This window comes from Papio anubis, chromosome 4 (genome assembly GCF_008728515.1).
Source record: "Papio anubis isolate 15944 chromosome 4, Panubis1.0, whole genome shotgun sequence".
NCBI lineage: Eukaryota > Metazoa > Chordata > Mammalia > Primates > Cercopithecidae > Papio > Papio anubis.
This window is the reverse complement of record NC_044979.1, coordinates 8,878,581-8,905,631: the sequence shown is the minus strand read 5'-3', so window position 1 is coordinate 8,905,631 and position 27,051 is coordinate 8,878,581. Positions and strand designations below refer to the sequence as shown.

Here is a 27,051-nt window from a genome sequence, read left to right as displayed (position 1 = left end):
CCAGTAGCCCTTCAGAGGCTGAACAGACGAAGGAGCCTCTGGAAGGGGAGGTGGTTCCCAGCAGCTAAGACAGCACTCGGCTTCCACACTCCACACACCCGGGGTTCAGCCTTCTTTGAGGTTGTTGTCAAACCCAACCTGGGTCCACTTGCCCAGTGTTTGCAAAGCCTAACACTGACAGATTTGCAGCCAGAGAAAGTAAGGCGTTTATTGTAGAGCACCAGGCGAGGAGAATGGACAGCTAAGGCTCAAACTCTCTGATGGCTTATAAGCAAGGGTTTTTAAGGCAGGAGTGGGGAGGTTTCAAAGTGAGTTAGAGGCTGAGGAATTTCTGGAACTTCCTTATCCATTTTCTGGTTCCAGTCTGTCTGAAGTCTATGTGCTGGGATTGTCACGTGGTGACATTGGTGGGGGTCCTGGCTCCTGAAAAACAACTCAAGGATATATGTCAAGATATTATCTTTAGGCTGGGCATGGTGGCTCATGCCTGTAATCCCAGCACTTTGGGAGGCTGAGGCGGGTGGATCACCTGAGGTCAGGAGTTCAAGACCAGCGTGGCCAATATGGTGAAACCCCGTCTCTACTAAAAGTACAAAATTAGCCGGGTGTGGTGACAGGCCCCTGTAGTCCCAGCTACTAGGGAGGCTGAGGCAGGAGAATTGCTTGAACCCGGGAGGCGGAGGTTGCCATGAGCCGAGATGGTGCCACTGCACTCTAGGCTGGGCAAGAGAGTAAGACCTTGTCTCAAAAAAAAAAAAAAAAAAAAAAAAAAAAACCACACACACACCAAAAAACAAACAAAACAAAACAAAAAGGTGTTATCTTTAGTTTCTTTGAGGAAGCTAACATTCTGTGACTATTACTTGAGTGACTATTGTTTAAGCTATTATTACTTTCTTGCTTAGCGGGTTATTTATTTACTTCCCCAATTCCTGGCTGCAGGGCTAGCTAGGTGCCTGGAATTTCCCTCAAATGGACTCACATTTTTCTTTATTCTCATGCTTTTCAAGTGATGGGCAGAACTCAGCAGGCTCCTAGGAGGGGTCTCTGAGGCTGGGCACGGTGGCTCACGCCTGTAATCCCAGCACTTTGGGAGGCCGAGGCAAGTGGATCACCCGAGGTCAGGAGTTTGAGACCAGCCTGACCAACATGGAGAAACCCTGTCTCTACTAAAAATACAAAATTAGCGGGGCGCGGTGGTGCATGCCTGTAGTCCCAGCTACTCGGGAGACTGAGGCAAGAGAATCACTTGAACCCCTGAGGCAGAGGTTGCAGTGAGCTGAGATTGCGCCATCGCACTCCAGCCTGGGCAACAACTCTGCCTCAAAAAAAGAAAGAAAAAAAGAGGGTCTCCGCTCCATCTCAAGGTCAGGTCAGACTTTTCAGGTGTCAGTTGCTAGGCAGGAAAGGGGGGCTGATTTGGTTCTGTCCTACAGTGCCTCCCTGGCCAGCCTATTGTAGGACTCCCGGTTTCTGTGAGCAGTCACCCTGTATGCATCCCTGAATTGGTGGTTTCATACAAATTTGAGTACCTGTTTTTACCAGGCATTAATAGGTTCTTTTCTTGCCTGTGTTAGTAATTTCTGCATATATCTTCAGCATTTAGCACAGAGCACATAAGAATAACCACAACTTGTTGATGTGAGTGGCACCTGGTGAAGTTTACCTAAATTATCTCATGAGTCCTTGTGTGGGAGGTAGTCTTCTTTTATATATGAAAACATTTGTCCACAGTCATATAACTGGTAATCACCAGAGGCAGATTCAAATTCAAGTCTGTCTGACTCCTGAAACCTGTGCTCTTGACAACTGCTGTGTACTTAGTGGATGAATGCTGTGTGCTGCTGTTTTTGGTTAAGATAAGTATTAAATGCCAACTGTGTGGGTGGGGCTTAAAGTGTGTAGGATGGAAAGAACAGCTTCAAAGCTCCATATTGGTTTATGGGGTCACTTAAAAACCTGTGTAATTGATGGCAAATTATCTGTCAAAGCCTGGGAACAGAGGGTGTGGTCTCAAGAAAGCCCCAGTCACATTTTTTCTCTTTGAGGGAACACAGGGTTTCCAGGGAAGGGGAGATGGCCAGGAAAGAGTAGGCCGATGTCTGGAAATGATGGGCAGGGAGCAGGGGCAGGTCCTTGGGTTGGCATCTAGGTTAGTATTGGAGGCATTAGGGACAAGGATGAGGGTGAGAAGGGATCTAACCAGGGGTCCTAACCTTTTGAAAAATCCCGTTTAAAGGAAATAGTCTAGGATATGGGGAAAGTGGGGTGTGGGTGTCCTCAGTGCTTCGCTGCCCACTGCTTGTTGTGGGGTTGGGAAAGAGGTCCACAGGACAGAAAGGTCACACAAGTGGCCTTGAGGGGACTGGTAAAGCAGGAACAGAGTCAAATTGTGCATGGTTCCTTCCTGAGTTCCTTGATGGGTGGCCCAGTGGTTCTCAAGCCCTTGCTCTGCCTGGTTTATCACCATAGCAGTCACTGGGGAGGACTGCCTGGGTTGTAGGGGTCTGCTGGCAGGAGCTGCCCTCCTCTTCTGAAGAATCCACAGTTTTTCTTTGTTTTCTTCTACAATTACAAAAGCATTAAATTATCTTTAAAAATAAATAATTCAGATCTATTTAATGTGAATGCTCTCCTTCATTCCCCTATTCCACTCCCCAAATCCTTTTTGTTTACACTGTGAAAAGTTTGAGGAATATTCTCCTAACATTTTTTCCCGTGAATTTGCAAACACACAAGCAGCCTCTTCCCTCAGCTTTTTTTTTTTTTTTCTTCTTAATGGAAATAGGATCCCAGAGGTTCTCCATTCTTTCCACCTCTGAAATACCCTTGGTCATGGGATGCCAGTCTGGAGGAAGTCTGCTCTGTAAGGAGGAAACAGGCCCAGAGGGTGAGGGTCCTGATTTCTGAAAAACAACTCAAGGACATATGTCAAGATGTCATCTTCAGTTTCTATGAGGAAGCTAACATTTTGTGACTCTTATTTGGGTACTATTGTTTAAACTATTACTACTTTCTTGCTTAGCAGGTCATTCATTCACTTCCCTAACTGCTGGTTGCAGGGCTAGCTAGGTGCCTGGAATCTCCCTTGAAGGGACTCAAATGTTTGTTTATTTTCGTGCATTGAATGGGGGGCTGGTGGCAGACCCCTAGGAGAGGTTCCTGCTCTGTCTCAACACTTGTAGCCAGTGGCAAATCTGGAACTAGAATACTGGTCTCAGAAACAGGAATGTATTCCACAAGCCTTTGTAGAACCTCTTCTAGGTACTCTTCCAGAAAATAAGCTAGGTGTGGTGGTGCATGCCAGTAGTCTCAGGTATAGTGGAGGTGGGAGGATCCCTTGAGGCCAGGAGTTTGAGGCTGAAGAGCATTATGATTGTGCCTGTGAATAGCCACTGTACTTTAGCCTGGGAAACATAGCAAGACCCCGTCTCTAAAAAAACAAACAGGAGAATGAGACTCTAAAGTGTTGATAGCTAGTGATGTGTGGCCTCTTTATAGGGTGTGTATGATTTTGTATTTTACAAATCCTTCTATAGATAATATAACCAAATTAACGGTAAAAACTCAGTAACGTGTGCAGGCAACTAGAAAATTATTAACCCTATTTTATAGATGAATAAGTCAAAGTCCAGAAACAGAAAAGTATCTTTTATAAAAAGTACACATGAAGTTAGTGACAAAATCGAATCTCAGTCCCCAGTTCCTGCTGTGCTACTGAGGCTAAACCGCAGCCGGGCCTGTGGCAAATGTTTAATCAGCTGTTGACTGAAGAAAATAAGGTCTGCCTGCCCAACAGCAACCGTTTGTAGAAAGTCTCAGAGGCCCAGCTTCTGTCTGTATCTACCTCAGGCCCCAGAGGCAGCTTCTAGCAGCTCTGGAGAGAATCCAGCCAGTAGGAGTTGATCCAGCTGCGCCCCCTTTGAGGGAGAAGTGTGAGGAATTTCCTTACAATGGGGTGGGGAGTTGAGAAGATACTCTTCGTTGAAGGTCTGGCAGTCTGGACCGGGTTGGCAGCTGGGCTGAAAGGATTCTGCTCATGGGAGCCCTACCTAGTAACCCGACCTAGTAACGTAACCTCAGAGCGGTTCCTCAGCTAGAAAACAAAGGGATTGGGCCGAGCGCGGGCCTGCAATCCCAGCACTTTGGGAGGCTGAGGCCGCAGGGTCACTTAAACCCAAGAGTTCGAGACCAGCCTGGGCAACATGGCGAGACCACCGTCTCTACAAAAAATTAAAAAAATTAGCAGGGCGGGAGGATCGGCTGAGCCACGGGTTCGAGGCTGCACTGAGCCATGATCGCGCCCCTGGGGACAGAGCGAGACCACATCCCCAAAACAGAAAACGAAAATATCGAGTATAATGATTTCTAAGGTCCCTCGTAGTGAACCCTAAAAGTTATCACACCCTACGGTGGGGCTGTCGCGGCTTGAGGGCAGCCACAGCCTCAGCCGGGGTTTCTCTCCGAGTCCTGATGGGTCCCCAGCAGGGAGAAACAGCGTCCGGTGCGCTGAGGCGCTCGGCGAACGTGCGCTGAGTTCAGGCGTTACAACGGGGTCGCAGTCTGAGTCCGGGCCTGGCAGGGGTGCCAGGACGCCGCCGGCCATCTGGAGCCCGAGCTCCCGAGATCTCCTCCCCGGGGCCCAGCGGCCCCGCGGCCGGCTGCTAGCGCGTTCACGGCGCCCGGGCCTTGCGCGCCCACTGGGGCCGAGGTCAGCCCTCCCCCCTCGGTTATTGGCTCCAGAGAACAAAGGGGCCGCCCCGCGGGCTGCTCCGATAGGGCCTGCCGGGTCATCTGAGCGGCGCAGCCAATGGAGTGGCTGGGCGGCCCCGGGGATGGCCAGGCCCGCCAGCCAATCAGACACCCGTACCCGCCCCGCCTGCCCCGGGAATGGCCAGGGCCGGGAGCCCGGTGCCCAAGTCGCCCTCGGGGTGGCAGTTCCCGTTAACCTTAGCCACAAAGTCAAAGGTATTTATTTCCCCGTCGCCTCCCTCCGAGTCCCTCTGCATTTCGGGCGGGGAGGGGCGGTGCGAGGGATGGACCAGCGCCCGGCCCCGCTCCTCCTGTGCTGCCTCCGCCCGGCTCGGGCTGGGGCGGAGTGATGGGGCAGGGACCTGGGGTGCCCCGAGCCCCGCGCGTCCCCCGAGCCCGCGCGTCCCCCGAGCCCCGGGTCTCAAGCGTTTCCCCTGCCCCCACACAGCCGAGGGGAAAGGGGCGCGGCCGAGGGTGGGGAGGGCCCCAGGCCAGGGCAGCGAGGTCGGGAGGGAGGCTAGTGAGCACGGAGGGAGGACGCGGTGGCGAGTAGAGGGGTCGCCCGCGGGCGGCCCCTCCTGGGCTGTCCCGTTGTTCCGAGTTCCCGGTTCCTGTCCGTCTCCCTGATAGATCAGCTTCTGGGGGCGGGAACCCCTGTGCTCGCTGCAGAGTGACAGACACATAGTAGGTGCTCAATAAATGTGTGATTAAACGAGCGGGGATAAGGATTGGGGGTGGAGATAAGTGAGAGGGAAGCCCCGCAGAAGTTGGAAGGGTGTGGTGTCGGGTGTGGCGGAGAACTCCTCTCCAGGAAGATGGGCACAGCAGCCGCGAATTCGGTGGGGTGGGTGCGGGCATCCCCTCTGTGAAGAACGTTGAGGATATCTATCTACATGTGGAAGGTGTGGAGATGGGGCCTCCTTCAGCCTTTTGAGCAAGATGATCTGAACTGGGGCTGGGTGTGGTCAGAGCCCCAGGGGCTGGAGGCCGACGACAGTCCAAGGCTTCACAGCCAACTGTTCCCATGTTCATCTGTAAAATGAAGAGATTAGATGGCGGTTGTCTCCTTTCAGGCTGAAGGTTTCATGCTTCCTTGCTTCAAATCTGTTTTGTACTGAAATTTCTTTAAGTGTTCCCTTGTGACAGTTTTTATTAATGGATTACTGTGTGTGGGGCCTGTACTGGGTGCAGGGGAGAGAGAAGGACCCTGTGTTAAGATGCATGTAGTCTTGTGCAGACTAACAAAATATTGATGACGATGATGATTCCATGTAAATGGTCCTGGGTGCACAAGTTAAACAGAGAAGGGGCTCCTGGCTGAGCCTGGTGTGTCCAAAAAGGCTTCCTGGTCAAAGCGATCCCTAATCTGGACTGGGAAGGGGAGAATTGAGCAAGGGCCTTCCAACGTTGGTCACAGGGTGCGAGGACATGGTGAGTTCAAGAGCCACGAGAGCATGGGGCATGTCGGGGTGCAATGGGGAAAGATGAGCAGAGTTGAATTCTCAGTTCCCCCTTATCTGAGGTGTGTGTGCCAGCAAGTCCATTTGGTGGGGGTCTGGGTTTCTGAAAAACAACTCAAGGACATACTCTAAGATGTTACCTTTAGTTTGTATAGGCAACCACACGTCTGGTGTGGTCGAACTTCCTTGCTGTTGTTTTAGCTACAATTACCTTATCAGGTTGCACATTTACTTCTCAGGACCAGCTAGGTGCCTGGAATTTCCCTGGAAAGAACTCAAGATTTTCCTTTATTTTCATGATTGGAGGGTGCAGCAGGTGCCTGAAGGGGTCCCTGCTCCATCTCACTTTCGTTTTCCAAGGTCCTTTGGATGCAGCAAGGGATGGAAACGTGTTTATTAATTAAAATGTGACACCTGTTCAGAGACTGTTAGCAGCTGGGTTTGTCCTCGACCTTCAGCTCAGATCCAGGCCCTGACAGGTTCCTGAGTATTAGATTTGGGGAGGAGGAATGTTAAGTGCAGCTCTGAAGGGAGGTGGCTGAGGAGGAGGGGGCAGGGCTGTGGGGCAGGGGAGGTGTGGGTGGGACAGTTCCAGCAAGGGTGTTTACCTCTGGCCGGTGAAGGAAGTCTTGGAAGGAGGTACCTCAGGATCATGGCTGGGGTTGAATTGGGGACCTCTGGGAGGTGGGCAGGCAGAGTGGATAAGGCAAGTGACCTGGCTGCATGCAGATCAGGTCTCCTGGGAATGTTGACAGGAGCAAACTAAAGCCATGAAACCTGGCTGGCTGTTCATACCCTGAGGTACAGTTCTTATAACCCTGAATGGGGAGCGGGTGATGGCAACAGCAATGACCTAAATCGAATTTGTCTTGCACCTTGGGAATGTCTCTGAGAGTCCTCTCACACTGTTCGCATCCCGCCATCCCTCCCCCGACCGCCCCTGCCCCACTCAATATAACAATTCTATACCACGAGCAAGTGTTATTTCCATTTTTAGGTGGGGAAACTGAGGCCCAGAGAAGGAAAGTGGTTTGCCTGGGATCACGTGGCTAACCAGAAGCAAACCCAATCTCAGTCCCTGTCTGGAGCTTTTCAACGGCCTTTTCCACTATGGCCTGCTCTTTGGGTGGGATGGCGGCCTGCCCTTTCCCCTGGCTTCCCTCCTCTGTTCCCTCCCCAGATTGAGGACTGGGGTGTTTGAGAGACTGAGGTCTGGAGATGGTGGAGTAGAAAGAGGGGAAGGGTCAGGGTTGGGAGAGTGGTCACAGTGGGGGTGGCCTTGTGCTGAGTGGGATCCGGGAAGTTGGACAGGAGCAGGGTGGGTCATGGTGGGTGGGACAGGGGAGTTGTGGTGGGAGGCTGATGCTGGATGTGGGGATGGAGGCCTCCAGGTGGGGGAGGGGATGCCCACCTGGTTTGGGCTGGGACCTCTGGGAGGGGCATGCAGAACTGCCCTGGTAAGTGGAGGGCTTTACAGACAGTGCCACAACCACAGCCGTGGCAAACCCTCTTCCTCCTGCGGGGTGGAGTGTGGAGGCTCCTGTGTGGCGCTGGGGGCCTCTGAGATTCCCAAGTGGCTGGAAGGAGTAATGGCTTAGGAAGAGTGAGCAGCAGCGGGGACAGTGGCAGAGAGGCTTGTACAGACACTGCCCGGTGCATCCAGCTCAGGCTTGCTGCCCTGTGGTACTCCTCCCAAACTCAGAGAGCAGGTATTTCCATTCACCCATGCCATCAGGAACCTGAGCTCAAAGCCCTACAATGACTGGCCAGGGACTAGCAGCGGCTCAGTGATGGGTGGGCTGGGACTTGGGACTCCTGACTAAGACATGGGGTCCTGAGGGGAGAAACCAGGAAGGGTGGCCTTGAGAAGGCCATCCCTGCCAGCCTCAGGCAGTGGGCTTTGAGGGGGAGACTAGGGCTGAGGAGCCAGCCAGGTGGCGGCTCAGGCCACCCAAAGCTGACTGAAGGGGAGAGGACCCGTTGCATCCCCTTGGGCCAGAGCCCACAGGCCAGGCCCTGGAGGATCTCAGGCTGCACCAGGCTTGCTGGACACAGGCTCATTGTCTCTAGGGCTTTCTGTCTTGCGGTAACGCCTCTCCAGCCAGCTGCAGCTCCTGCTGACCTATCCCACCCGGCACAGGTCATCCAATGGTGACTCGCGGCCTAGCCTCCTGGCTCGATGAGGGTATGTTGCTTCTGTTTCTACCTCTCTGAGTTCTTTCCCTTGGAGCAAGTGGGCGTGATAGGATGGCCATGGGTGTACAAGGATACTTGTGTCGTGGGTGACTTTGCATTTCTGTGTTTGTAGGTGTGCTGTGCAATGATTTGTGCTGACCTGGTTCACAGTGGCATATTTGTATGTCTGTGGATCTGTAGGTGTGTCTGTGAGTTTAAAAAAATATCTCACATTCTCTATTTGCATAGACAGTTTTGCAGGTGTTCTCATGTAGTTTTGTGTCTTTGAACTTTTGTTTACTTAGCTGTATTTAGATATGATTGTATCTGGGTATGTTTGTGTGTGGTTTACATCAGTTTCTCATGTCCCTATGGTCATATATTTAAATTAAAACCATCTGCTGTTAACTGAAATCAGGCAGAGAATACCATTGCCTGGTCCTGAGGGATTTCTTGATAGTGACAGAAGACTGGAGCCTGAGGAGCCACCTCTTGAGTCCTCCATTGTTTCATTCACTCATTCTTACATTCATTGAATACACATTACACACCTTCTACATGTGAGGGATGTGCAGGCATGGGAGCAAGCCCCCGTTCCCTGGGGCTGACTTGAGTGAGGGGGTCTCACAGGGAGAGAGAACTAGGTGAGGACATAGCAGGAATGGGCTGGGGGAGAGGGCAGGGAGGCTCTGGGGACCAGGTGGAGTTGGGAAGGACGAGGCCGTAGAAGGGGGCAGCATGGGCAGGGAGGCATTGGCTGGGCATGGGCTGGGACTGGGGAGGCCAGTTTCTGTGGAGGTCTCCTACAGAAGACCAGCTGAACAGTGCCCAGCAAGTGAGGACCTGCTGGGACCTCAGGGCTGAGAAGGGCCTGATACTAGGCCTTTGGCTGGGGTTTGGGGAGCTGCCCCCACCCACCAAAGCCTTAGCGCCTGGTGGTGGATCCTGCTCCCGCTCCACTGGCAGCAGATGATACCTGCGGCATGGTCTGCTTCTGACTGCCTGACCTGGGGCGCTGAGGCTGTGAGAGCTGTGCTGGGCTGGTGGGAGGTTCCAGGGGCAGCGATGGGGACGACCTTGCCTCTTTCTGGCCTGTGGCCTTTCTCCTCCCCCAGCTGCTGTCTGGCCTCCCCGCCCCCAAGTCTCTGCCACAACCAAAGCTCCTTTGTTGCCTCCCCCTGCCCCGGGCCTCTCCACCTGCTGCTAGCTCAATCCCCTCTTTGTGTGGTTGGTCCTCAGTTGTCATGGCAGCTGGGCCCAGGCTGAGGCCTGCCCACTGTCGGGCTCTTACTGAACTGCAGCCTGACCCGGTGCGGGGAGGGCCGGGCCAGAGTCAGGTGTGGGAAGGGGGCCCCTGTGTGTCCTGCTCCCCTCAGAGCCCGAGGGGCAGCAGAGAAGACAGGTGGTCCGGTAGGGGTCCAGGGTCCCTTGTGCGATAGACGAAGCGGCCTTCCAAGACTCGGTGTGGGCACTGGTGGCAGATGGCGCGTCTGGCCCTTGACGCCTGTCTTCCAGCCAGGGGGCTTTGCTGGGCAGCCTGCTCACCTGGCTCCTGGGTGTCTCCAGGTGGCCGAGGACGTGTCAGGATGGTGGGTTAGGAGGGGCCCGCCATGCGCAGAGCAGAGCGAAAGGCAGAATAGGAGAGAAGCTTAGGGTGGAGACATGTGGTGTCTGGCCAGCCTAGAATGTGTCGCATGGAGGGCTTTCCTGGATTTTGTCTGTAGGACACCTGCTGTGCTGTTTCCCAGACATAGCCCACCTGAGCACACAGGTAGAGGCGGGTCCCCAAAGACTTGGCCTCCCCTCATTCCTGTCTTCTGTTTCCCCCTTGAATTTCTCACTTCTTCCTCTTGGGTCCTCTTCCTTCTGTCTCCACTTCTGTTCTTATGTAAGCCACAAGCTGCTTCCCCTCAAGCCCTGGTATGGCCCGAGGCAGAGGCACTGAGGCTTGAGGCAGCTGCTCTGGGAGGTCCTGGACAGTGGAAGGCCTGCTACTACCCGGAGTGGCTGTTAGGTCCTAATACCTCTTGGGAGGCAGGGTGGGTGAAGGAGGACTGTCTTTGATTTGCCTTGGAGGTCTCACTCTGTGTAGACCCAGGCCCATCCTTCTGTCCTCCTGAATTTCTGGCCTGGGCTCTGCCCTCCTCAGTCTGAGTTCCCCTTACCAAGGTGGCTTCTCTGTCCACTAGCCCCTTTGCGCCTCTTTAGGTGGATGCTAAGTCCAGTTGGTGAGAGGTTTCCCAAGATGTGGCATGCAGAAGCTCACAGAGTGGCCCTGAGGGAGGAGGGTGGCATGGGAGGGAGGAGCCCCCAGCACCCATCAGAGCCCCACCAGGGGCCCCTCCAGCCCCCTTCCCCACTGCTCACCTTTTCCCTGCACCACAAGCAGGTTTGAGTGTCGGTAAGAAACCATAGTAGGCATGCTTACAGACCCCTGTAGGGGAAATAGAAGTGAAAACAAAATCGCTTGCAAACCCAGAAAAGCTCTTTGCAAAAGTAGAAGAGAAAAACAGTTTTTAAAAGATTGAATGTGCATGAAACCAGAATGTGGTGCGCACCACAGACAATCCCCTGAGTGACTGCAAAGATGGGAGCTCTCAGCCTGCATATAGCCAGCGCGTGCAGCCCGTTACAGACATGTTCCGAGGGTAAACAGCCACCAGCCCTCCAGCAAGAGGACTGGACATTACCATTTGTCACACGCAGGTCATCCTAAATTCACGTGGTAATTGGAGTGACCATCTGTGTTAGCTAATTGCCTTTACCCACAGCAAAAATAAAGTTCTCATATTTTTATGACAGGAGATAGGTTTGTGATTTGGAGCCAGGCGCCTGCTGAAGTTAGGCTCCTACCCTCCCATGGAGACTGGGAGGCAGGGGTAGTGTCTTCCTTGATCTTTAAATTTCAAAGAAGTGGCCCCCAGGACCTTGGGAAAGACAGTCCTGGGTTGTAATGTTGGCAGAAGGCTTATTTAGCTTTTTTTTTGAGACAGTCTCACTCTGTCACAATCTCGGCTCACTGCAACCTCTGCCTCCTGAGTTCAAACAATTTTCCTGACTCAGCTTCCCGAGTAGCTGGGATTACAGGCGTGTGCCACTATGCCCAGCTAAGTTTTATATTTTTAATAGAGACAGGGTTTCCCCACGTTGGCCAGGCTTGTCTCAAACTCCTGACCTCAGGTGATCTACCCACCTCAGCCTCCCAAAGTGCTGGGTTTACAGGCATGAACCACCGCGCCCAGCCTTATTTAACTTTTAAAAAGATTTATTTCTACTTGAGGAGCATTTACTGCAAAAATAAAAAATAAAAAAAAAATCACATACATCTCAAAAAGACAGAGATAGAGCTTATTAATTAGAAGTTTCTAAACTGCTCTTGAAAAAGGGGGTGTCTCTTCCTCTCTTTGTACGAGGGAAAATGACTTTCTGCATTTTCTAGATTCATATTCACCCTTCCCCCCATGTCTCTTGTCAGGGTCCAGATCGCCAGTCTGGGTGTGTGCTCCCCAGTGTCTGGGCTCTGAAGGGGACCTGGGAGAGGTAGGCTGGGTCTCTGCGAGGCTCTTGGGGCCTGGGTGGGTGTTTCTGTGAGGGTGGCCGAACCAGGGTGCCTGGGAGGAAGGGCTGACTGAAATCTGGAAGAGCCCCTCCCTTGAGGCAGCAGGAAGGATGAGCTGCGCATCTCCGTGGGGCAGCCACGTCTTTGCTCTGCTAGGGGGTACAGGCGCACGGGACCACATCCCTGTCCTTAGGAGAGGCGCGCCCCCAGCGAGGAGGAGATGAGTCTTCAGGCTGCACAGCTCCTGGCCAGGTGGAGCAGCACATTCCTGCCACCTGCGTTTGTTACAGGCCCTCTGTGTGCCCTCTGCTCTGGGCCCTGAGAATCCGGTGGCAAGCATGAAGAGCTCCTGGCCTTGGTGTGGTGGGGAACAGACAAGTTAAGATCACTTCAGGTGGCAAAAATGTTAGAGAGCAAACGGGAAGTGGAGTTAGGCTGGTGACTGTATATAGAAGCGCCAGGGGCCGGCACGGTGGCTTACGCCTGTAATCCCAGCACTTTGGTAGGCCGAGGTGGGTGGATCACAAGGTCAGGAGTTCGAGACCGGCCTGGCCAATATGGTGAAACCCCATCTCTACTAAAAATACAAAAAATTAGCTGGGTGTGGTGGCGGGCGCCTGTCGTCCCAGCTACTTGGGAGGCTGAGGCAGGAGAATGGTGTGAACCTGGGAGGCGGAGCTTGCAGTGAGCCGAGATCTTGCCACTACACTGCAGCCTGGGAGACAGAGCAAGACTCCATCTCAAAAAAAACAAAACAAAAAAAAGATGAATCCTAGATCAGCGAACTGGGCATGGGCTTTGCAATGCCCAGTTGACCGTGTGTGTTCTTGTATGGAGACGGCTGGCCCCGAAGCTCCCCAGAGGGTTTGTGCTAGAACATGGATGAGGACTTTGAAAGAGGGGGCTGGTGACTGAGGAAACATGTAGGGCCGTTCTGCCTTCCAGGTGCATTCTTCGTAGTCAGTTGCAGACATATCTCTAACCTTACTCCAGGCTCCTGCTTCTCAAGTATGGCGTCCATCACACGCTGCCCTGCGGATGTTGAGGGTGTGGGCTCTGGTGTGGGTGTTAGAAGACCTGGGATTTTGTCCAGCTCTGCTGTTCATCACCTCCATGACTCTGGGCACATCAGGGGTCCTTCATGGTCTCAGTTTCCTCTTTCGTAAAATGGGAATTAGGGCTCTTTTACTTTCTCAGCAGGTATGCGTACAATGAAAGAGCCCCTGCCCACGTTGAATGTGGCTATGGATAGAAAAGCTCTTTGGAAAAGAGAGTGCTTTATGGGATGGGAGGGGGGCTGGGGACCCTGAGTTCTGTCCTTGTCCCACAGGCCCATTCTCTTTCTTCTGCTTCTCTTTCTGACAGATGACAGGAAAGGGACACAGCCGGTGTTGATGCTGGGAGGCCTCCAGGGATGGAGGGTGGCCTGGCTGGTGACCGCACAGGTAAGAGAGAAGAGAGAGGAGGCAGGGGAGCCAGGGTCTCCTCCGCTGAGGTCGCGTGCCCTTATCTTTTCTGAAGCCAGGCGCAAGCCAACGCCCTCAGCCAGTAGCTAGTACATCCCATTGATGCAGAATTTGAGGGTGGGGACCAGGGCTTGGACAGCCATGTCAAAGAATGGAACAATGACAGAGGCTATGGGAGCTCAAAAAATGACAAAGCCTGGTCCATTAACTTGCCTGGCAAGGGGACACATGTGCACCCATGCCTTGTAGAAATTGAGGTGTTATTTACATGCTAGAACAGGGAGTTTGTGGGGTTATACTAATTAGGCATGGAAAGCTGGCACTCTAGGTAGGACAGTTGGAACAAAGCTGTGGCTCATGAGTCAGGACAGTGTCTTCAGTTCAGTCCATTTATGCTTCCTGGAGGTCACTCAGAGTTCAGGGTCCTTATTGGCTAAGCCGCTTAGAGCTGGTTGTGATGAAATACATGCTGCCAGTGGAAAATTTCCCCACACAGTCACGTGCTTTTGACTGGAGCCCCTGCCCAGCATCCCTGTGCCTGAGGTGGAGCAGCCCCTGGCGTCTGTGAGTAGCACTTGCAGCCCTTTCTGGCATGCCCTGTCGCATGTGGTGTGTGGCCTGGCTGCAGAAGGGCTCTAGGCCCCTCGGCAGGGTTGAGTCGAGAGCACCCTTGGGAGCCCTGCCCTTCGGCACAGTGTGACTCTGGTTTCTTTACCTCCCTCTACTCCCAGGGGAATTGCCCCATAGACCTCAGGGCCCCTGCCTCATTGCCCTTATGGGAAGAACCGCCTCCCCTCCCAGGAATATCATGTCAGGAGACCCAAGACTGAGACAAAAATCAGGCAGTGGGGTAAAGGAGAAACGTGGCCGCAAGTGCAAAGCGTGGCAGTGTGGTGTGTGGACACAGACCCTCAGGGAGCCTAGCCATGTACCTGCGTGCCTGTCTGAGGAGCCAGGTGCGTGACAGGAGCACCCTAGCTGCATGTGTGTTTTGGAAATTCCAGTGGAACTTAGAGCGCAGCGTGTTATAGAAGGCTCTTTCCCTACACAGACTCATACATGGGATCCTGAGTCACTGTGAGGTTGCTCTGGTTGATGTGAGCTGTGGAGTCAGCCAGGGCCCTCTCTCCTCTCTATGGCAGCTTCTGGGGAACCCTGTGGTTTTAGGGAAGAGTTTGGAAAACACTAACCTAGACTGCTGGAGACACAGAGGCGTGTGGGGACTGGCCTCTGGCCAGACTGAGGGAACCACTCATTTGGAGGACCCTGTTTTTCAGACAATTGACAGCTTACCCCTTTTAAGCAACTTTTAATTTTTATTTGTGTGTGTGTGTGTTTTATTGTGGCAAAATATGCATGATATTCACCATTGTAACCATTTTTAAGTGTACGGTTCAGTGGCATCAGTACATTCAGTGTTTAGCCTTCACCGCCATCTATTTCCAGAACATTTTCATTACCTGGGAAATTGTACTCATTAAGCAATAATCCGTGCTTTGCACCTTTTAATTTTATCGGAACCATTAAAACCTAAAACATGATTCTTTTCATGATGACTGAGGAGCGGTGCCATTATTTCAGGACTCTCCACAGGCAGGCCAGTGGCCTGCGCTCTTCATATGGATACCTGAACCCTTGGGAGTGTGCCTGGGGCTGCTGGAGCCCCAGCACACTCCACCTCAGCTCCAGGGCCTCCAGGGATGCTGCTGGGCTTAGCACCTCACCCAACCCAGTCATTTATGTCTGCCAGGGGTCCTTTGGCAGGTGGATGTGACGGCACTGTCCTGGCATCCTGGGGCTTTCTGGCGCGCAGTCATCTTTCTGGCTGGAGAGGGCTGAGGGGGAACCAGCCATCAGCCACATGATGGACACAGCACAACCACCGGTCTCAGATTGTTGTAACTCATCCTGGATCATCCCTGTGTGCATTTGTAGAGACATGGTTTAATTTTTTATGAATTCAATCAGATGATTCATATGGTTTTTCAACTTGTTTTTTGCTTTCTCTTAAAATGTTTTGAGAATCTTTTCATATTGGCATACATAGTTCTTTTCCATTCTTTTTAGTCGATGCATAGTATTCCATATTATGAAGGGAACTATTTTTTAGGATAATTAAGTTATTTTTCATTGTTTGCTAATTACAAAGAACACTTCAGTGAATATTCCTGGACATTCCTCTTTACACTGGTATGTCAGTATTTCTTAGGTGAACACGTGGGATGGAATTGCTGGCTGGAAAGGGCCAGAAGGCTCTCCACACTTCTAATTTTAATAAACACTGTCAGATTGTCCTCCACAAATTCTGCCCCAGTTTATGCTCTCAGATTACCTATGTGTATACTAGTTCTTCTGTGTAGTGTCCACGCATATTGTAGAGGTATTATTGATTTTTTAAATTTTTGTTGGTATGAGGGGTTGAAAGATGCTACACTTTTAGTTTGCATTTTGTTGATGACTAGTGGGGTTGAACTTCTTTTTTTTTTTTTTTTTTGAGACGGAGTGTCGCTCTGTCGCCCAGGCTGGATTGCAGTGGCCGGATCTCAGCTCACTGCAAGCTCCGCCTCCCTGGGTTCACGCCATTCTCCTGCCTCAGCCTCCTGAGTAGCTGGGACTACAGGCGCCCGCCACTTTGCCTGGCTAGTTTTTTTTTGTATTTTTTTTAGTAGAGACTGGGTTTCACCGGGTTAGCCAGGATGGTCTCGATCTCCTGACCTCGTGATCCACCCGTCTCGGCCTCCCAAAGTGCTGGGATTACAGGCTTGAGCCACCGCGCCCGGCCCAGAACTTTTTATCATGTATAGGAGTCTGTTTTATAGTCTGGATACTAAGCATTTGTTCTATATCTGCACATGGACTTGCACTGTCTAGCACATGGCCTAGCCATATAGAACTCTTCTAGTTTAAGTTTAGGTTTAAATCAACTTAAGTATGGCCAGGCGCGGTGGCTCACGCCTGAAATCCCAGCACTTTGGGAGGCCGAGTTGGGTGGATCACCTGAGGTCAGCAGTTTGAGACCACCCTGGCCAACATGGTGAAACCCCATCTCTACTAAAAATACAAAAATTAGCTAGGCATGGTGGCGGGCGCATGTAATCCCAGCTACTTGGGAGGCTGAGGCAGGAGAATCGCTTGAACCTCAGAAGTAGAGGCTGCAGTGAGCCAAGATCGCGCCATTGCACTCTAGCCTGGGTGACTAAGGGAAACTCTGTCTCAAAAATAAATAAATAAATATTAATTAATTAACTTAAATACAATTAAAAATGTCATTTCTTAATTGTACTAGTCACATTTCAAGTGCTCAGTAAACATATGTGGCTTAAGAGCTCAGATGTAAACTGTTTCCACTATTGTAGAAGGTTCTATGGGAAAATGCTGCTCTAAATTCCCATTTCTTTTTTCTTCTTCTTTTTTTTGAGATAGAGTTTTTGCTTTTGTTGCCCAGGCTGGAGTGCGGTGGTGCGATATCATCTCACTGCAACCTCTGCCTCCCTGGTTCAAGTGATTTTCCTGCCTAAGCCTCCTGAGTAGCTGGGATTGCAGGCACGCACCACCACACCCAGCTAATTTTTTTGGATTTTTAGTAGAGGCGGGGTTTCACCATGTTGGCCAGGCTGGTCTTGAACTCCTGACCTCAGGTGATTCTCCCACCTCAGCCTCCCAAATTGTTGGGATTAATGGCGTGAACCACTGCATCTGGCCAAAATTCCCATTTCTGTCGGACTTATGTTTATGGTATCTTTTGTCATACAGATGTTTTAAATTTAGTTTTTATCTTTTGTATCCTGTTTAAGAAGGCTTTTAATTATCTCTGGATTCTAAGCAAATTCTCCCAATTCTTCTAATACTTCCATTTTCTTTTTTAAGCTGGCACTTAAGTCCATCTGGAACTGATTTTTATAAACAATCTGCACTGCAAATCTAACTTAAATATTTTCCTCAAAGAGAGGGTTGGTTCTAAGTCAATGAATAGCCTTTTTCCATTGACTTGGAATGTCTCTTGTATCATGTATCAAATGGTTCTGTTCCATTGGCCTATTTATCTATGATGTGTACTGTACATTATTGTAATGATTATATTTAGCATTTTTACTTCTATTTTTTGTGGATGAGAATCTGACTTGCAGCCTTAAGTCACCAAGCCCACCATGGAACAGTCATGCCAGTAACAATAACAACGGTGTCAGTCAAGAGTTGGGTTTTATTTTCTTTTTTTCCAAAATGGATCTCTCTCTCTCTGTCGCTCCCTCGCTCGCTCACTCTCTCTCTCTCGCAGTACAGTGGCACGATCAGGGCTCACTGCAGCCTCAGCCTCCTGGACTCAAGCAGTCCTCCCACCTCAGCCTCCAGAGTAGCTGGGACTACAGGTGTGCACCACCACACCCAGCTAATTTAATAAATTTTTTATATAGACAGGTGTTACTATGTTGCCTAGGCTGGTCTTCAACTCCTGCACTTTGGCAATCCTCTTGCCTTAGCCTCCCAAAGTGCTGGGGTTACAGGCAAGAGCCACTGTGTCTAACCTAGACTTTATATTTTAGAGCAGTTTTAGCTTTACAGAAAAATTGTGAAGAAAGTAGAGTTCTCCTATACCTTAGCTCCAGTTTCTCCTATTATTAACATTTTGCATTCGTGTGGTACATTTATTATAAGTGATGAACCAATATAGATACATTTTTATTACCTGAAGTCTATAATTGACAGTAGGGTTCTCTCGATCTTGTACCTTACATGGGTTTTGACAAAGGCATAATGTCCTGTATCACTATTAGAGCATCATACAGAATATTTCACTGCCCCCCAAGTCCCCTGTGCTCTACCTGTTCATCTCTCCCTGCCCTCCAACCCCGGGCTACCACTGGTTTTTCAATTCTCTCTGTAGTTTTGCCCTTTCCAGAATGTCATATATTTGGAGTCATACAGTGTGTAGCCTTTTACGTTGGTGTCTTTCACCTAGAAGTTTGCATGTAGGGTACCTCCATGGCTTTTTTGACTTCATAGCTTATTTCTTTTTATTGTTGACGAATATTCCATCATGTGGAGTTATCCATTCACCCATTGAAGGACATTGTGGTTACTGCCAAGTTCTGGCAGTTAGGAATAAAGCTATAAAAATCCATGTGTAGTTTTTTGTATGGACAGAGGTTTTCAGCTCTTTTGGGTAAATACCTAGGAAAGCGACTGCTGGATTGGATGGTAAGCCTGTATTTAGCTTTGTAAGAAACTGCTGAACTGCCTTCCAGAGTGGTGGCAGCACTTCGCATTTCCACCAGGAAGGAACGAGCTCCTGTTGCTGCTCAGCCTCACTGTATGCACATGCCAGTGATCTGGATTCTAGCCACTCTCATTTATTTTATTTGATTTTTATTTTTTTTGAGACAGAGTTTTGCTCTTGTTGCCCAGGCTGTAGAGCAATGGTGTGATCTCAGCTTGCTGCCGGGTTCAAGTGATTCTCCTGCCTCAGCCTTCTGAGTAGCTGGGATTACAGGTGCCTGCCACCACCCCTGGCTAATTTTTTGTATTTTTAGTAGAGATGGGGTTTTACCATGTTGGCCAGGCTGGTCTTGAATTCCTGACCTCAGGTGATCCACCCACCTCGGCCTCCCAAAGTGCTGGGATTACACACATGAGCCACCATGCCCAGCCATTCATTCTATTCTATTCAATTCTAGCCATTCATATGTGTAGGGTGGTAGCATTTTTGCTTTTAATGTCATATAAGCCAAAGTCGTCTTTGTTCATTTTTAGGATTTTCTGGGCAATTTGTATAGATGATAAATGTTACAATTTACTGAAATCGGATTACACGGAATTTAAACATTATTTCAGAGTGAAGAACATCTTAGCTCCTCATCTAAGAATATGATATATTGCTCCTTTCATTTAGTTTTCTTCATCTCTTTAGTAAAGTTTGAAAGTTTTCTTTATATAAGTTTTGCATGTTTATTAGATATATTCCTAGTTGCTTGTGTTGCCATTTTTTAAAAAGTGATTTTTGTATGGTTTTGTACCAGGCAATCTTGCTGAACTCTTATTTCTATTTCTCAGTGGATTCCCTTGCACATTCCAGGTTGTTAATAATCATAAGCAAATGGCAGTTTCCTCTCCTTTCCAGTGTTGATGCATTTCTCTTTGTTTTCCCCTCTGCCTTGGCTAGTTCCTCAAGGACAGCCAACTGATTTCAGGGATGGTGAGCATTGCATTTTGTTGCTAACTGTAATGGGCTTCTAATCTTTTGCCTTTGGTTATAATGTTTGCTGTAATTTCTAGAGTACATTCTTTGATTCTTTGTCAACTTAGTTTCCTCTATTCTTAGTTTGCTAGGAGCTTTCTTCTCTCTCTCTCTCTCTCTCTCTGTCTGTCTGTCTCTCTCTCCCTCCCTCCCTCTGTCTCCTCCCCTCCTCCCTCCCTCTCATCTTCCTCCTCCTCTACCTTCTCCCTCCTCCAAACCTTCCCTCCAGAAATAATGTTCAATTTTATCGTATGACTTTTTCACATCTATTGGGAGTTTTTTCACTTTTAATAAGGTAACGTTATAAATTATATTGGGCCATGTTTGCTTTCCTGGGGAAAATCTCAGCAGGGTTAGGGTATGTTATTATTTTAATACCACTGAACTTGCTTTGCTAATGTTTGTGTCTCTGTTCAAAGAATGATAAACCTTTTGCCCACCTCCATTCTTGTCTTGGGTTGATACTGGAGTTATGCTAACCTTGTAGATTTCTCTTTCCCTTTGCTCCCATTCATTGTAGTAGTTTATATAAGGTGTACATGGTCCTTCCCTTGAGGCTTTAGCAGCACCTGTTTATACAGTTACAGAGCCTGTTACCCATTTTTGAGGTAGACTGAGATGTGCTTCTCAGGCTCTTTTAGTCGTTTATGTCATCAGATTTTCCACCTACTCTTGGGTCAGTTTTAATTTACGTTTTCTTGCAAAATCTTCTATTTTATATAGATTTTCAAATTTATTTATATAAAGTCCATATATAGTATTTGGGGATTTTCAGAATCCTTTTTGCAGCTACATGTCCCTTATCTGTAATCTGTTTTTATCTTTATTAATGCTGTTCTTCTACCTCCTTTGGGGTTATTTTGTTGTCTTTGTAACATTGACATCTGTTTAAAGATTTTTCTCTTTTCTTTGTTCACAGCTGTTTTATTCCACCTACTTTTTATTACATGTAAACCTTTTTGGAAAGGTGCGTAGATCACAAGGTCTATAAATTCTTATACAGCACACATTCCCCTGTAACTAGCACCCACATCAATGGAGAACATTGCCAGAACCTCAGAGCCCATGCTGCCTTCCACCCACAGTGCCCTCTGTAATAGGGCATTATCCTGACTTCTAACTCTTGGTTTCATTTTGCCGGCTTCTCCTCTTCACATAAATGGAATCACACAGTAAGCATTCTTTAGTGTCTGTGGCAAACGGTTTCCTTATGGCTTCTTATTCTGAGCTAGGAAAACAAACTGCCTCTGTAGACTTGTGTATGGCCCAAGATGTGGGCTGGGAGCAGTGGGTGTGGGACCCTCGAGAGCAAAGTGGATTAGGTTTAGCACAAAGGCAAGGCGACACCTCTTTTGGATGCTGAGGTCTTTCTTTCTGGCCTACTTTCTTGTTCTTGGTTTTGTTGAAGGAAGATGAATTGCCAGACAGCCAAGGTCCCAGCAGGTGAAGTGTTCCCCCACCATGGCTTCTGCCTTGGAGCAGGGGCCCCGCTGGTATAGACGGTGATGCAGTGACCCAGGGTTTGGTCTCCCTGACCACTGAGGACTGGGCATGCCTTTGCTTAGAAAGCTTCCAGCACATGGATCCTCTTAGAAAAATAATGGTATGTTTTGCAGCTTGGCCACTTTCTCCTTGCCCCTTGGGTCAGCAGATTTTACTGGATTGGTTTCTTTAACCTTCTCTGCATCTCCTGGGCCTCAGGGTGGAGAAGGTAGAGCAGCCGGCGTCTCAGGGATCCTGTGACCTGGGCACCCGAGTAATTCATTTATGATTCCTTTCTTGTATTGTTCTCCTTTACTCCTTTCTATATCTTAACCTGCCCTTGTCCTTTCTGCCTTCCTTACTCTTTTTTCTTCTCTTGCCCCTGTTTTCTTCTGTTCGTTTTAAAATCTTTCCCTTCTGCCTTTTCTCGTGCTCTCTTTTCAGCCCTTCTCTGCCTTCCCACACCCCTTCCCTCTCGCTCCTTCTCTCCATCCCACCTAGCGGAGCAGCAGTGACCTTTCTCCCTCCTCTCTCCTGCTTGCCTCTGGCAGGAGCTGGGTTGGTGATGAAGGTCAAGCAGGAGAAGCCGGAGCGGCTGCTGCAGATTCTGGCACCGCAGGTCATGCTTGCGGAGAAGGACAAGGAGAACATCTTCCAGCAGCACCCGGGCCTCCCGCCACGCCAGACCATGGGGCGGCCTCGAGCCCTGGGGGGACAGGAGGAGTCTGGGAGTCCAAGGTGGGCCCCTCCCACTGAGCATGATGCGGGGCTGGCAGGCCGGGCTCCCGGGTCAGCCTCCGGTCCCCTGAGCCCCTCGCTTTCCGCCGGCGAGGGTCACTTTGTGTGCCTGGACTGCGGGAAGAGGTTCAGCTGGTGGTCGTCCCTGAAAATCCACCAGCGCACCCACACCGGGGAGAAGCCGTACCTCTGCGGCAAGTGTGGCAAGAGCTTCAGCCAGAAGCCGAACCTGGCGCGCCACCAGCGGCACCACACTGGTGAGCGACCCTTCTGCTGCCCCGAGTGCGCGCGGCGCTTCAGCCAGAAGCAGCACCTGCTGAAGCACCAGAAGACCCACTCCCGGCCCGCCACCCACTCGTGCCCCGAGTGCGAGCGTTGCTTCCGTCACCAGGTGGGCCTCCGCATCCACCAGCGCGCGCACGCCCGGGACCGCCAGGGCTCCCGCGCCGGCCTGCACGAGCTGCTTCGGGACGCGGCGGCGCGCAGGGCCTGTCGCCTGCGGCCGGGGCCGCCGCGGGGGCGCCCCGAGTGGGCCTGGCTGGGGCTCTGCCAGGGCTGGTGGGGCCAGCCTGGGGCCCGGACCGCGGTCTCCGGCTCCTCGGGGCCGGGCGAGCCGCGCCAGTTCATCTGCAACGAGTGTGGCAAGAGCTTCACCTGGTGGTCGTCGCTGAACATCCACCAGCGCATCCACACTGGCGAGCGGCCCTATGCGTGCCCCGAGTGCGGCCGCCGCTTCAGCCAGAAGCCCAACCTGACAAGGCACCTGCGCAACCACACGGGCGAGCGCCCGCACCCCTGCCCGCACTGCGGCCGCGGCTTCCGCCAGAAGCAGCACCTGCTCAAGCACCTGCGCACGCACCTGCCCGGCGCCCAGGCCGCGCCCTGCCCCAGCTGCGGTAAAAGCTGCCGCAGCCGCGCCGCACTGCGCGCCCACCAGCGCGCCCACGCTGCCGCTGAGCCCGCCGTTCCGGCCGGGGAACCGGGCGACCAGCTGCAGGCCGAGGCCATCCCAGGCTTGGCCGCGCGGCCGCGGAGCTCCCAACGGTCCCCGGGGGCCCGGGACGCGCTGTGGGGCCGGGGACGCGCGGGCCTCACCGGGCCTGGCGAGCCGCGCCAGTTCATCTGCAACGAGTGCGGCAAGAGCTTCTCGTGGTGGTCGGCGCTCACCATCCACCAGCGCATCCACACTGGCGAGCGGCCCTACCCGTGCCCCGAGTGCGGCCGCCGCTTCAGCCAGAAGCCCAATCTGACGCGGCACCGGCGCAACCACACAGGCGAGCGGCCCTACCTGTGTCCCGCCTGCGGCCGCGGCTTCAGCCAGAAGCAGCATCTGCTCAAGCACCAGCGTGTACATCGCGCGGCCCCTGCGTGCAGCCCCAAGGAGGAAGCGCGCTAGTGGACGGGACCTCAGCGGACCCGTGGTGGTGCGGGGGATGTTTGTGGGGTGTGTGTGGGGAGTGGGTGTGGCCAGGATTGCTGGCTCTTAGAACTCCCCATAGCAGGATCGGTAGATTCCTCAAGGCGCTGAAGGGCTGAGAATAGTTCTAGAAGGGCCCAAGAGGGTGCTGGGAAAGGTCCCAGCGTGGGTTGAGGGAGGAGGAGGAGGGAAGATCCGAGTTCCTCACTGCGGGCCCGGATGTGACCACCCTCTTCAGAGGTTGGACCCCAGGCTTCAAGCAGCGAGTGAGGGGCCTGTTGGGGACGCTGGGAAAGTCTCCTGGTGTGAAGTGGCTGAGGTCTGGACTAGTTCAGCTGCAGCACCAGCTGGTCCTGCCCACGCTTCAGGATGGCCAGGGGCTGCCCCTGTAGGAGAGTTGCCAAGACTCGGTGATACCAAGGATGGAAGCCAGAAGCTGTGGCGAGGGAGAGCCAAGCATATTCCCAGCACTAGGGCCAGAGCTGGCACGTCGTAGGAATCCAATAAATATTTTTGGAAGGAGTGAGTGGTTTTATGTCCTTCTCCATCCCTGCCTGCCCCCTGCCCAAGGTGTGTGTGTGGTTGGGCCCCACTCTAGAACTGGTATGCGTGTGATGGTCAGGCAGGCACGAGCCGGGTGGGCTCCGCTGAGGCTTGGCTACCTGAGGAGGTAGCTGTGCAGGAGAGAGCCAGACACGCTGCTCCCACTCCTGTCTGGGGCATATCTGAAGTGGGCTGGCTGACTTGACTGGCTTGGATCCTTATCAGTCTGGTGTTGCAGAAGAGAAAATGGATGGAATATTCCACATGGTCTCACTTGCCTTTCTGAACCACCCTGGCTGAAGCTGAAGCCCGGGTTTGTGTGTGCTCAGAGATCCATTTGCCCAAGGCTAGGAGCACAGCACTCCCCATGCCCAGCTCTTGCCAGGGGTGTTTTCCTTCTTCCCCTCTCCAAGTCAGTTTAGTGTCTCTTCCCACAAACCCTCCTCGGCCTCCTGCCCCAAGAGGTCACCCCTTACACACTTCCAAAGCAGGGTTGTCTGAGCCCCTGGTGCTGACAGAAGAGCCCAGGGCTCCAGCCCAGGCTGTGGCCGCAGATGGTATCTTCCCAGAGGAGAGGAGGGAATTGGAGAGGGTGGTGATGGGTGTTGGGGTGCCAGGGTTGGGTAGCTGGGAGGTAGGAGGAAGAAACCACCCCACCATGGCTCTGGAGAAGGAAGAAGTACACCTGCCCACTTCTCACAGCCCAGGTCCTTCTCTGTATGCAGGGAAGTGTTATCTTCTGGGAGCTGCCACCGTTCAGCCTGGCTTCTGGTCACTGTTCTTTAATCCTCTATATCTGGAAAAAACTCCAGTTGTAGATCTACGGAAGGACATATGAAGGTGATGGGTGGACCAGGAGGGCTGCCCTGACTGTTACGGCTTACCAGGGTAACAGTGCCGATGATGGTTAGCACTCGGCCAGGGCTGCTGCATCCCCGAGCAGTTCTTTGATCACAAACCATGCAGTGTGAAATCACACGGGGTGTTGTACGCCAGGGTTGCTACCACCTGCTTGAGCATTCAGCACTTAGGACCACGGGAAACCAAACCAGAAGGGTTTTCCTGGGCACCCTCCACCTGACACCAGCCCTAGGGGCTCCCCTGACTCTCATGTCCTGCCTCTCTCCTGGAACTCCCCTTCCACCATGCACTGCACCAGGGAGTGCTTGACTGCCTTGCAGCTCCTCAAACCCTGCTTTAACCAGGGGGGAGGTTCAGGAGTCATTTGCTTTTTTCTCTCTGCCACTTGCCAAATTCTGAAATCACGTTGAGCAAGCCCACCCACTTCAGGCCTCACTGAGTCCTGTCTTTCATTCCTGGGTTAGAGAAACACTGCCTGCAAGGACAGATCTGTGGAAACACTGGGTCCCTGTGAATCAGGTGCCCGAGGGCACATGTGAGCAGATGCTGACAAGATCAGTCCTGCAGGAGCATCTTTACAACAGAACGTGTTATTTTCCATAAGTGGCTTGTTTAATGATCAAAAAAGTCAAATAGCTTTGCTGGTAGGACTTGGGGTTAAAAAAATGAGGCCTAATTGCAGCTTTTTTCTCCAGCACCAATTCATGAGAATGCCTGCTCGCTGATCCCAGGTGACTGAACCTCCCACAAATGGGTGCTTTGGGTCACAAAGGGGACAGGGTCAAATCCCTCAGGCAAAGAATGACTGAGGTGTATGACTCACTGACCAGGCCGGGACTTCACAGCGTTCATTCATTAAACAAGCCTGCTGTGTGCCAGCTATCATTCTGGGATGCTGCCCATGACACAGCCCCTACCCTTGAAGAGCTCAAGGACCTTCGTGGAAAATCATTTTGATACGCACAGGACTTGGGACCTTTATGTTCAACTCTTTTTTTTTTTTTTTTAATGTTCAACTCTTTAAAAAATGGTTCCCAGCCCCAGCTCTCTTAGCAAGGCTTTCTAATCCATTATCTCATTTAATCGTACCATGAGTCAGGCAGGGCAGTAATACATGGGAAAGGAGGGTGGGGGTGGGGATAGTGTGACCTGTCCACCAGGTCCTGTTGCAAATTGACAGAGATCCCAGGCCTCCTGTTAGCCCAAGCTGCTTCTGCTGTCACACTGCAGCCTTCTGCAAGGATGGGGTGGTACTGTCCTCCTCAGTTTTCGTTCTCTTTCATTTTAAAATGATAAACCTGGGTCACAGGATATTTAGGAGGAGGCATTGTCATTAAGTCCAAGACAAGACGGTCAGGTTTGTTATCCTAGTGGGTTACAATCCAAAATACTCTGGAGCATGCTGAGATTAAGGTGGTTGCCAAGGGAACAGAAAACAGCCATGAGTAAACAAATCAAGACTTAAAAGGATTTAGATCAGGTCTATGGCCAGGTAAGTGCAGAGCTTTGTATCCTGTCCAAGGCCAGGTAAGTGCAGGTCTGCAGTGGGGATCTGTGGCCACGTGGTCACAGATGTGGAAACATCCTGCAAACGCAGCCACGCTGCTTCGTACAGGCAGTGCAGTGGCTGGCATGGGGAGCCAGGTGAGCTTCGTGATGTTGGGGCTTCTGGAACTGCCTACGTCATCCTTGTATTTCTTTGTTAGGAGCAAGTCTGGAGCTAAGAAAAATGGTGTAAGTTCTCAGAAAATGGTTGTTTTTTGGCAAGGGACACGTGCTTCAAGTCGTCCGGTAAGGCGGTCAGCCTCATTGAGAGGGTTTGGTGTCCCACTGCCCAGCCCCAGGGGAGGTGCCTGACAGAGGGTAGACTGCAGTGACCAGAGGCGGCCGCTCAGCCATGCAATAGCACAGGCCCCTCAGGGACTTGACAGACGGAAACTGGTGGGAGTGGGGGATGCTCCTGAAACCTTTTGTTATTATTTTTAAGTGGTTTGAATTTGGTAAAGAAACATCTTTGGCCTTTAGGCAGGAGGAGGAATATTGGGGCCAAAAATAGCGTGTTCTCACTATCACTGTTCTTCCTGGATTGTGGCAGGGGCAGTGACAGAGGGACTCCCTTAAGTTATCCCTTAGGCTAAAAAGAGAACAGCCTCTCGGGTTGACTGGGTTTGGAGGAGGTGTCCTAAACAGGCTGTTCAACAGAGAACTTTTCGTGATGATGACAGCGCTCTATTTCTGTGCTGTCCAGACCATAGCCACTAGCCACAAATGGCTATTGAGAATTTAAATGTGGCTGGTGCGGCTGAGAAACTGAACTTTATTCAATTTTAATTAATTTAAATAGCCCCAGGTAGCTACTGGGCAGC

At 51.4% G+C, this 27,051-nt stretch overlaps 1 protein-coding gene across 8 annotated transcripts; it reads left to right on the top strand.

Annotated features, from left to right (window-relative positions):
* Nucleotides 1-1,252: 1,252 nt before the first annotated feature.
* On the top strand, nucleotides 1,253-23,804 carry ZNF775 (zinc finger protein 775). Of its 8 annotated transcripts, none has more exons than XM_021936407.2 (4): nucleotides 5,238-5,440; nucleotides 13,312-13,391; nucleotides 21,053-21,247; nucleotides 21,678-23,804. In XM_021936407.2, exon 4 carries the CDS (start codon nucleotides 21,692-21,694, stop codon nucleotides 23,258-23,260), a length of 1,569 nt encoding a protein of 522 aa, XP_021792099.1. In that variant the 5' UTR covers nucleotides 5,238-5,440; nucleotides 13,312-13,391; nucleotides 21,053-21,247; nucleotides 21,678-21,691; the 3' UTR covers nucleotides 23,261-23,804. The 8 variants fall into 8 exon arrangements, with proteins under 8 accessions (XP_021792098.1, XP_003896889.1, XP_021792099.1 ...); XM_017957330.3 differs by lacking the exon at nucleotides 21,053-21,247 and adding an exon at nucleotides 13,909-13,976; XM_003896840.4 differs by lacking the exons at nucleotides 5,238-5,440; nucleotides 21,053-21,247 and adding an exon at nucleotides 4,864-4,968.
* Nucleotides 23,805-27,051: the final 3,247 nt, after the last annotated feature.